Source organism: Crocuta crocuta, unplaced genomic scaffold (assembly GCF_008692635.1).
Source record: "Crocuta crocuta isolate KB4526 unplaced genomic scaffold, BGI_CrCroc_1.0 scaffold7, whole genome shotgun sequence".
Taxonomy (NCBI): Eukaryota; Metazoa; Chordata; class Mammalia; order Carnivora; family Hyaenidae; genus Crocuta; species Crocuta crocuta.
In genome coordinates, this window is record NW_027531904.1 from 9,358,138 (window position 1) to 9,369,192 (window position 11,055).

At 56.3% G+C, this 11,055-nt stretch overlaps 1 protein-coding gene across 1 annotated transcript in view; it reads left to right on the forward strand.

Annotated features, from left to right (window-relative positions):
* EFL1 (elongation factor like GTPase 1) overlaps positions 1-5,394 on the forward strand; it is a 101,000-nt gene extending 95,606 nt beyond the window's left edge. Inside the window, exon 20 of the mRNA XM_077774396.1 lies at positions 5,074-5,394. Coding sequence (XP_077630522.1) covers positions 5,074-5,262 — 189 coding nt within the window. The 3' untranslated portion in view covers positions 5,263-5,394. The remainder of the gene's footprint in view (positions 1-5,073) is intronic.
* The last annotated feature ends 5,661 nt before the right edge of the window (positions 5,395-11,055 follow it).

Genomic DNA, 11,055 nt, shown 5'->3' on the forward strand with positions numbered 1-11,055 from the left:
GGGGGTGCTTTGCTGGCAGACACCATTTCTGCCATGTGCTGGGGCCTCCTGAGCTTGCCCTGCCCGAGCTGGTGTGCTGCCCCTGCAGCCTGGTGCCCGACCCCGGGACGCTCCAGCAGTGTGGACGCCGTCCGGGATCTTGCCTCCAACTCCACCTAATCGGAACTCCCCGTTTTCATCCACTGCTGGGCTGTCCCTGTGTGTCACTTTCTTCAGCCAGATGGGCCCCTTTCTCCAGAGCTGTTTAAAGACACAGTTGAAGTGCGGGTTGTAAAGGGGGATGTAGTCAGTGAGGGAGAACTTCCTTTTTAAAATCGATTTTATAAGAGCACCTGGGTGGCTAAGTCAGTGAATCCTCTGACTTCGGCTCAGGTCATGATCTCGCAGTTTGTAAGTTCGAGCCCCACGTCAGGCTCTGTGCTGACAGCTCGGAGCCTGGAGCTGCTTCAGATTCTGTGTCTCCCTGTCTCTCTCTCTCTCCCTCCCTCTCTCTCTCTCTCTCTGCCTCTCTCCCACTCATGCTCTGTCTCTGTCTCCAAAAAATGAATAAACCTTTAAAAATTTAAATAAATAAATAAAATGAATTTTATAGTCAAGTAAATCAGCAGTTGAGAAAGATGGGCTTTGAAGTCAGATTTAGTTTTAACTGGGCTGCTCCTGTCACCTAAATGGACACCAGTGAGGTGGCTGATCCAGAACTCAGAGATGTGTCTGCTTTTCCTTAAAAAAAACGCACATTCGTAACGCTCGAGCAAGCCATGGTTCACATTCTGGTTTAGGCTCCTATTGTGTTTTTTTGTTGTTGTTTTTGATTTGGTTTTTGTTTTTTGTTTTTTTAATACGGGGATTTACTATGAAATTTTTCTTAATTTTGTCTCTTCATCTAAGAACTAAGTGAAGTTTTGGTGGTTTTATCAGTGTGTGTCAGAATAGGTATCATTCCGTGTTTCACTATGTAGAAAACAGGAGCTCCAGAACATTTAACCTATTTCTTAATTTCTGAACTTAAGTGAGTAATAATTTCCCACTTACCCAAACGTCGACCTTTTCGGCTTTGGTTTTGTCCACTCGAGTGTTACGTAAGGACGCACACCAGTGGGGAACTGAGAGGACGGATTTGTCCGAGCATCTTGTGAAGATCTATGGCTGCAGTAAGATTACTAGAGTGTTCCTGCTGGAGCCGTGTCCGGGGCCCTCCCCGTGTGGTCACAGGGCAGCGCGGCTCACACGCAGAACCGGGGGGGCATTTGTCCCCCTTCAGAGCAGTGACCATCTTCGTCAGTGCTGCCGATCTGAAAACCTCCCCAGAACTTGAGCTCACACTTCTGAACATCTTGGCGATGACAAGATGTCTGTCTCGAGAAGGTGGCCTTGATCCCACTGGTGACAAAGCCCGGTTCTGGTGTGTCTGACGAGAAGAAAGAGTGTGCCGGCCCATGATCCCGGGGGGTCCTCCGCGGACAGACCCGAAGCAGGGCTTCAGAGCTGTCGTGGGGCATCACGATCGGAGGAATTGGGTGTTTGGGTTCACATATCCTGTTTGCTAAAAATGCCTGATCAGTTTGCAGTCGGTTCCTCACAGAAGGAGTGTGCCCCTCGTCCCGGGCCTCAGGACGCCCCCCGGCCGTGCCTGGTAGCAAAGAAAACAGGACAGGAGATACTTGGGAAGAGCAGGCTCTTACCAACCAAATGGGCATGTTGTTGTTCATATGAAAACCACGGTGGTTTTTCCGCCCCTTTCTCTCTCAATTACAAAAGAAACGCCAGAAATCTTAGGTGCTTAAGAGTAGTTGTTTTCTTTTAATTCTAGTTTCTTAGTTGGTTATTAAAAGTCAGTCTCTTGGGAACTTTAGAGAAGAATGTATTCGAGAAGAGCTCGCTTCAGCTCCGTACCGTCGTCTGCCGGCCCCCGCCACCTGTCCGGTCCCCACTCCCGACGCCTCGCATCTCTGAAAGTCTTGAAAACGCTGTTATAATTAACTGTCATTGATGGGATAGTTTTTGGCTGTCTTGGTCTCCCCCACAGTTGGGTTTAGAAATAACACAGTTGTTGAGATCTGGCTTCTCGCTCCAAGGCGCTTTCTTTCGTTTGTATTCTGTCACACCATATAATTTACAATCAAGAGCTTTTGAGAGAAAGTGCTTCAAAAAATAGAGAAAATAAAATTACAGGCATTTTCCATGAGGAAACCTTTGAAGTCAGCAATCTCATAATTTCTGTGTTTTACCCCTTCTATGAAAAAGGAAGAAAAGGAGCTAATAACAGGCACAGAGAGAAAAATACTCCCAACCAGTGGTGTTCTACACACATGTCAGCACAACCTCAAGAGCGGCTGTCTGATACGGGACCAGCCCGCGGGGCGGGGCTGCAGCTCACCCCGGGTGAGGGGCCGCGGCTCCCAGCATGGCAGCCTGAGCAGGTTTACTCTGGACGTGGCTTCCCACCTGCCGGCGCAGGCCAGGCGAGAGCTGGCCGCAGGACTGAGGTGCAGCCCCCCAGCTCTTTCCTTCTGGGCTGTCGTTCCTGTCCTGTCCTTCCTCTTGCTTTCTGTTTGTGTTTTTCATGCCCAGGACAGCAGCTAGCACTTGGGAGCCCTCCCTCCCATGAGCTACAAGATGCCATCCCCTCCAGGCTGTGGGGTTGCAAAAAGACGTTCTCACTGTGGGCAGGTGACTTCTGGGTGAACCAGTCAGAAAATACCACCTTTTCTTTCAAACTGATGTGACCTCTGCCCTGTGGCCTCCAAGTGCCGTTATGTAGTGCACAGCACAGTGTGGGCACCCCAGGGAAGAGCAGGGGTGTGGGCACCGGGCCCCCCGGGAGGGGCGGTCTGGAGCAGGTGCCCCGGGGGAGAGCAGGGGTGTGGACACCGGGCCCCCCGGGAGGGGCGGTCTGGAGCAGGTGTCCCGGGGGAGAGCAGGGGTGCGGGCACCGGGCCCCCCGGGAGGGGCGGTCTGGAGCACCTGTCCTGGGAGAGAGCTGGGGTGCGGGCACCGGGCCCCCCGGGGAGGGGCGGTCTGGAGCAGGTGTCACAGAGGTGAGTGCGGAAGGCAGGCTAGGGGTCTTGGCGGAGACAAGGGCCGCACGGAAACCCCTGGTCTCACAGTCTGGAGCGAGGACCAGTGTGAGTCTGGGGTGTCTGGACTGTGTGCTGCACTTGCTGCCCTGTGTAAACGGTCACCGTGTAAACAGGGTTAACAGCTCACTCACCGCTTCTTTATACGCTGTGATGGGCGCAGAGGCGAGGGCACCAGTACCAGCTTAAAGCTAGTCTCCTGCCGTGTAGACAGCCTGGACGGCTGCCCAGGGCACCGTCCATTTCCTCACTGTCTCCCCGAGGAGAGGGCTGCTGCGGCTGCGGGGGGGGGGGAGAAGGGGCTNGGACGCTCGTCCCGTTTGGCAGGAGCCGTCCGCGTGCGCGCAGCGGGGCCTCACTGGTGACCAGTGACCGCCGTGTCTACGGGTGGCTTGCTGGCCGTCTGCGCGTCGTCCGGAGAACATCCCTTCGGGGCCGCCGCCCTCCCTGCTGGGGTAGCGCTTCCTCCTCCGGGACGCCAGGCCTCTGCTACTTCAGTCTCAGCGGTTCGAGGCTCCAGCTGCCTGCGGGGCTTCTTTCTTTCTCATCCTCACGTCTGACTGTTTGGGGATTGGCGGCCCTTCCTTTTTCCAGCTGCCTGGTGTGTTAGGACGTAGCCTAGCGCCCCCGCGCGCCCTCGGTGCCTGCAGGGTGTTGAAGTGAACTCTGTAATTTGACTCTGGTCCCTGGCGTTCGTGGCGGGGTTTCCTGTCGTGCCCTGTGTGAGCCCATCTTCGGGGGGCTTCCTCCCCCACGTTCCGTGGCGTGGCCTCACCCTGGGGCGTCTGCTAGTCACCTGTCCCCCCCAAGTGCCACAGCGCCGCAGGCGCTCAGCTCAGTGCCTTCACCAGGGTGGACGGCTCAGGACCTCAGACGCGGGCCGAGTACAGCCTGTCCCGCCCTCTGTCCCCCGCTGGCAGCCACAGCCCCGGGCACACGTGCGAGAGAGGGCCGGGCTGGGAGCACACCTGCCGCGGTGCCCTGTGGGACGTGGACGGGGTTTTACCCCGGTCACTACGGAGGGCTCCCCTCCCTCCCTCTCCTGGCTCACAGACCCTTCCGCTTCTGGTGTTGCAGAGCAACTATTTTTAAATATCTTCTTCTGCCACGTCTAGATTTAAATTGAAAAGCGTTAGGATTTGAGGCCACTTAGTAGGTCCCCCTTTCCTCCATCTAACTGAGAAATGAGAGAAAACAACAAACAGAATAAGGCGTGTGAAGGTCAGACTCTCACCTTCATGACTGATCAGGCTGACCTTGGAGAGTGTGGTCTCGACCATGGAGGCCTCGGAGCCCCTGCTGCCACGTTCCAGAACGAGACCAGCCGGGCCACGGGGCTTGTGCCGCAGGACGGTCAGGGCAGTGTCCGGAAGGGACCGGCATGGGCAGGTAGCCCGTGCACGACTCGGGGAAGGGGGACGAGCCGCGCCCCCAGTCCTCTGTCCTCACGCTTACCTGCCCGATCCTGGGGGGCGGCTTGGTGAGGAGGCAGAGACAGGCCACGAGCGTGGGGCTCATGGAACCTTCTCTGCCTGCAGGAAACCGTCCCCCCACTCTGTCCTGGGCCTCGGGGAAGTCTGTGTCCAAGGTCGCCACCGCTGTGGACATCACGACCCGGCTGCCGGTCATCACGGAGTGACTGGGCTCCCACACATCATCTACNNNGTTCAGGCTCTGCCCCCTCCCCCACCTCCCGAGGAGGCTCCCCAGATGTGTCCTCCTCACCTCAGGAGCGTGCTCACGGGTGTTGGTCTTTGCTGGGGGCAAAGGCAAAGTGAATGAAAAGACACTGCTGGTACCCAGGTGCGTCCGAGCGACAGGGGGAGCTTTCTCGGCATGTCACTCAGAGTCCGTAGTTTCCTGGCTCCTCACTGGGATGCGGCCCCGCTTCCCGTGGCTCACGCGCCCTGGATCCCTCACGTCCGTCCCCTGCATTGCTGGCAGCGGCGCTGTCTGCTTGCCTGATGGGACATGTTCTGTCCCCTTCTTTCACCAGGTCATTCCCAGCGACCCCTTCTGGGTACCGACCACCGAGGAGGAGTACTTGCACTTCGGGGAGAAGGCAGATTCTGAGAACCAGGCCCGCAAGTACATGAACGCCGTGCGCAAGCGGAAGGGCCTTTACGTGGAGGAGAAGATCGTGGAGCACGCGGAGAAGCAGAGAACCCTCAGCAAAAACAAGTAACTAACTACGAGCACTGGTGTGTTCTTCTCTTTCCAACGAGAGTATCACCCAAGGTTAGGTGCCGGGGAGACTTCTGTCCGCAGTATCTCTGAGCATTTGCTTTCAATAAAGTTGACCCTCATAAAGATTTTACAGAGGTGTTAGAGAGCGTGTTTCCAAAGTGGTTTGTCTGACCGATCCTGGTGCGAGGCGAGAAGTTGTTTTACGTGTTGCAGTGGCGACTCGTCACCTCCATGTGTCTGAGCCCCTGGCCAGAGCCACGCGCGTGGCGCGCGGGATGTGCAAGCCACGGTGGGCAGTGACCCGTGCGCCCAGCAGCCGCGCCTCTGCACGACGCAGCATCCTGCTCCGGATTGGGTTCTCCACTCGAGCGTCGTTCATAACTGATTCCCGGATCCCGCTGCGTCCTCGGGGACCCTCCTACCTTGTAACTGGTGACCCAGCACGGTAGTAACTGACCCGCGCGCTGTCCTGTCCGTCTGGCACTGGCCTCCACCCCGCTTTCACGCTCCCTCATAAGTCACGTCGCTGGTGCTCAGATCGGTGACTGTGACAGTGATGCCCTGTGCCTGTTCTTTAGGAAAACAGCCTCCGTAACTCCCTTGGCGGTGTCCTCCTAACCTCCAGGAACATTAGCTAACGTGATGAGATTATTGCCTTGATTGCAAATATTATTCTTAAATCTCCTCGCCTGCGCCCTTCGGGGAGATCTCCACGGAAGGAGCCAATGCAATTCAGTCAAAAATAGACTTTTTAATTTTTGATGCTGTGCTAATAATCTTCATAGCCACTTAAAAGAAGGATTCTTTTTCAAAACACATACAATTATCAGATCAGACTTTGTTTTTGAAATGCTTTTAATGAGCTTTTTTCCAAAACACTAGGTCAATAAACGAGGTTACTACTAGTTACAGACAAATTGTCTTGATTCGTTCGAGCCGTGGACAAGCTGCGACTCTACTTGACCTGGATTTGGGGAGACTGTGGCTGGATAAGTCACGGTCAGTTTACGCTCACTAGGTCCTGAGATTGGAGTCAGTTTAGGAGAGTTATTCTGGGCATCAGTTGATCTTGAAAACTTTGATAGCGTAAGAAAAGCTGGCGCGTCGATTTACAGCGCTCGTAAATAGCCTCCTTCGCGGTGCCAGATGTGCCGTAAGAAGTATTCTTAGACTCTACCCTTCACCACACATGCTCCCTCCTAAGGAAGCACAGCCCCAGGCCGGGAGCTCTGCGCGGGGAGGTGACATGGCACCGTCCCCACGTGGAGGGCGACCATAACAAGTGGTAAAGTGACCCCGGAGAGGCCGGCAGGGGATGCGGCCAGCCCGCCGTCTGAGCCGTCCACCCCACGTGTGCGTCGTGGCGGGGCCCCAGGCAGGGACACGGCGTCCGTGCGGCNCGTGCCCCGGGGCGGGTCCAAGCCGAGCCGCAGGCCGCGGGGTGCTCCTCCTCTCCCTCGGCGGGTGTCTGAGGTCAGTTACGCCAGGCCTCGGGGGCAGCGAGGGAGCCACAGGCCCAGGACCCTCGCTCCTGGAGGACTTGGTCTTGAGGTCCAGGGGCAGCCGTCCTGCTCTGGGGACGGGCACGGGACAACATGGGCGTAATGCCTCTTCCCCATGACCCCGGAGCACAGGCGGGCCGGGTGTGGGGGCCAGAGTGTCCGGAGACCTGAGGGAGATACCCAGGTCCAGTCGTGATCCCTGGGATGCCACACTCGCACACACATGCGCACTTGTGTGTGTATGCAAACAGTACGTGCAGGTGCGTGTGTGCTCGCGTGTGTATACAAACTGTGTGTGTACACACGTGTGTATACAAACAGTACGTGTGGGTGGGTGTGCGCTCGCGTGTGTATACAAACAGTATGTGTTGCACGCACGTGTGTATACAAACAGCACGTGTAGGTGTGTGTATGCACGTGTGTATACAAACAGCACGTGTAGGTGTGTGTGTATGCACGTGTGTATGCAACAGTGCGTGCGGGTGCGTGCGCGCCCACGTGTGTATGCAACAGTGCGTGCGGGTGCGTGCGCGCCCACTTGTGTATGCAACAGTGCGTGCGGGTGCGTGCGCGCCCACGTGTGTATGCTACAGTGCGTGCGGGTGTGTGTGCGCAGGGTAGCAGCTAAGCTCCCGGCCCCTGGTCCCGTTCCTCATTCCGTTGGCACCCTTGTTGGTAAGCACTGTTCCAAGCGCACCACGGAAGTCCCCAGGCTTGTGGCCTGGTTTGTGTTAGGGTCACCGATGGGAGCTGGGTCCTCGCTACGGCGGAGGGAAGGACCGGGGGCGCCTTTACCTGCACTTGTACTCTGGGTCCCCAGCCCCGCAGGCAGAGCTACCATGAACCGTGTCCAGGCTTCAGATCCCTGCAACGGCTCAGTTTATGGCGGGTGCGTTTAGAAAGCAATTGGCTTCAGAAATTAGGTTAACCTGTGCACTTGGCACGGGGACTCGGGTCCTGGGTAGGAACAGCCCGTCCCTCCTCACAGCCGCCAAACGCGGCTGGGGCCTGGGGCAGCTTGCTCCAGGGCCTGAGCCCTGCAGCGGGTAGATTATTAAATCTGCCAGTTAGAAGGTGTTCGCTGTGAAGCAGTCAAACGCTTCCTTTTTCAGGCAAAGAGCATTTTAAATTTCTAGGATAAAAAAAAATTGATAAAAGTAATAATAAAAGCCAAGAATTTAGATTCTAAAAACAAGGTCATGAATGTCGACCAAACCACAGAGGTCCCGAAGACTTTGCCTTGATCCCACTGCCGTGCACGGAGCCCGCGGCCCGGAGGCGGCTCCTAGTGGCCTGGGAAGGAGAAGAGGGGACACGACCGCCCTGCGGCTGAGCGGAGCCCCGGGCAGGTGCAGCAGGCTCCAGGGAGAGGCAGGGCCGTCCGACCAGAGCCTCCTCCAGACGGGCGGGAGGGGGTGAGGCCCCAACCAGTAAGGGTCCCCGGAGGCTGAAGTGAAGGGTCCAGGCCTCTCCCAGGGTGGACAGTCCCGGCCCAGGGCACGGAGGCCAGAGTTCCTGGGGAGCGGGAGGGGCCTTCTTGCGGTCCACGCCCCCTCCTCTGGGCGGAGGGCCAGGCGGGCCAGGCGACAGTCCCCACCCCTCGGGCCCCTCCCCCCAGCAGCGTTCGGGCTGGGGACGACTTCACCAGCCTGTTTTGGTTTTGCCTTCCCGGCCAGGTCTTTGGGTCTGAGATTATTTTCTACCTTACAGTAGATAGAAACACTGTTAAAACTTAATAAAAAAAAAAATAGAGGCACGGAGGGAAAGAAATTCTCAGTGATTAGTTGTAGAAAATTTATAGGCTGCGTTTCTGACGTAATAAAATCATAATGATGACTTTTTAAATCACGGAGTCTTTCCACATGTGTTCCCTGTTATTTTAGGGTCAGGAAAGTGAGGGTCACAGGACAGAACCGGCCAGAGTGCCTGTGTGGTTTGCGAAAGCGCATCCGTGCACCGTCTGCTCTGGACAGAACGCGGACGGACGGACGGAGGAAGGGGGCTGTGCCTTTGGGACCCAGGAGGAGGCAGGGAGAGGAGGGGCGAGCTCGGGGATCCGGGGCGCTGGTGCGTGCGCTTCTAGGGGACGACGGCCGGGTCACACCGGACAGGCTCGTTTGAACATCAGACCTGGATGTTTCTTTTTTCATTCGTCCTAATTCAACAGAAGTGACCTCAGGAGAGGTCCAGGTGTGAATATTTACTCCCCTTCTTTTATCTTTTTTTCTTTTTTTTTAAAGGACGTCTAGAAAATTCAGAGCTGGCGGACTGCTTCTGTTGTGCGGTCACATGAGGTGGTTGAAAACACACACATTTCATTTCCTATGCCTCCTTTTCCTAAGACGTTTTCTTCTACAAAGTAACTTCACTCCTAGGGCGCCTGGGCGTCCGACTCTTGGTCTCCGCTTGGGTCATTTCACGGCTTGTGAAAGAGAGGGGAAGGGCCCAGGATACTCCCGTCTGGGGGACGGGCCTGTTCTGAACCATGTGGCTGCACCCACAGGTCAAGAGATCAGGGTGCACTGGTCGGGGGTCTCGGGAGTTTGAAGAGGGGCTCCTGAGATGGTGAGCCAGCTGTGGAGCTGGGGGAGTAGTGAGTCACCGAAGCCCTGTGCTCGGCTCCTGGGCCTGGATCCTCAGGCCGCTCAGGATGCAGAGGACGCAGCTTCCTTTCGTACACTTGGCGCCCCACCTCAGAGATGCTCCCAGGGAACTTCAAGGGCAAAACTGGGGGCCCCTTTCCAAGAGCCAGAAGTCGGTGCAGCTGACCGATCCGACGGCATGGGTTTCTCCACGATGCTCGGGCCTGACAAAGCTCCCCTGGTACATAAATGCTACGTTTTCTAAATCTTACAGGCTCAGGAAAAGACACACACACACACACACACACACACACACACACACACACACGACTCAGTCCTTCATTGACTGGAGCGACCCCTCTTGGTGTTTACGTTATTTACATCCAAGAATCTGGGTCTCAGGACACAGACGCCTCCCACAGTCCTTGGCTCCGGACAGGGTCACTTAGCATCACGGGGATTCCCCCTCAGATGGGCGCCTGTCTCATCAGGATATACTTACTGCTCCCCAGGAGGACTCAGCATTTCTCTACCACCACCAGGCATCATGATGCTCAGTACTATTTCTGAGCCCCTGACGCGTGCCAGACGCCACCCAAGCACTTTATAGGACTTCCCGGCTCACCGTCACCACGATTCCCCAATGGCCCCTCCTGAGAGATGAGAACACGCAGCAGACTGGTTAGAGACCCTGCTCAGACATCACCCAGGTGGTGGCGCAGCTGCGTGCGATCGAGGGACGTTTCACGCACTCTCCTCTTCAATCGAGGAAGGCTTCGTGCGCTTCTTGGGTGCCTGGTGCTAGCTGTTGGCATTTGGAATCTGCTCTCCTAGTGACCCAGGTCGTGGACGTGCCGGGGGCGGGGCAGACAGCACACATGGTCCAGGGGAGGCCTCAGCTCGGCACGTCCTGGCCTTGGACCCCCTTTCCCTGCGGGTCATGACTTGAGGGCCACCGTGTTTCACCAAAGAGGAACACGTTGGGCCCAGCCTGCCTCTAACTCCCGACTTCTCATCGTCAACTGAAAACTACACCCACGCTTTGAATCAAGGCAGGCCAGCAGTGCCGACTATTTCACTCCGAGTTTTTCTCTGTTCATCTCCAGCTATACAGCTGGACTTTTAAGACCGGAGAAGAAATAATTATTCCTGCAGCAAACACCGGGTCCTCCATTCGGCCGTCTCGAATTTTGGACGTACCTCTGGCGGAGGCAGCTAGATCACGGAGCTGAGGAGGTGAAGACCGGGTCGAGTGGGACCGGAAAACACACCACCGGCCACGGCACAAACAGGCGGACTCAGAGCACCCTGGCTGCCCTAGCTCCTGGCACATCAGAGAACTCCTCGCAGTAATAGCAGGTGCCGCGCGCTGAGTCCTTAGGTGCTGGGCACTGTGCCAAGAAATTTACAATTAATTCCCCGGAACCACTGATAATTTTCTCTGTGCCAGGCATTCTCACGCCTCACGGCAGTTGTCTAAGGCAGCTTCTCTTCTTACAGGTGAGGACACTATGCAGAGAGGAAGCAAGGTGCCCAAGACCCCGAACCCGCAAGGGGCGGAGCTGGGATTTGAACCCAGGACCAAACGCCATGCGAGGCTGCCTCCTAACTGAATGAGACACGTACCGGTTATGTTTCCATTTACAGGTGCCGCTCGAAGGTTCATTGAGCTTAGATTCCTAAAAGTCAGCAGCTAATAGGCGGCAG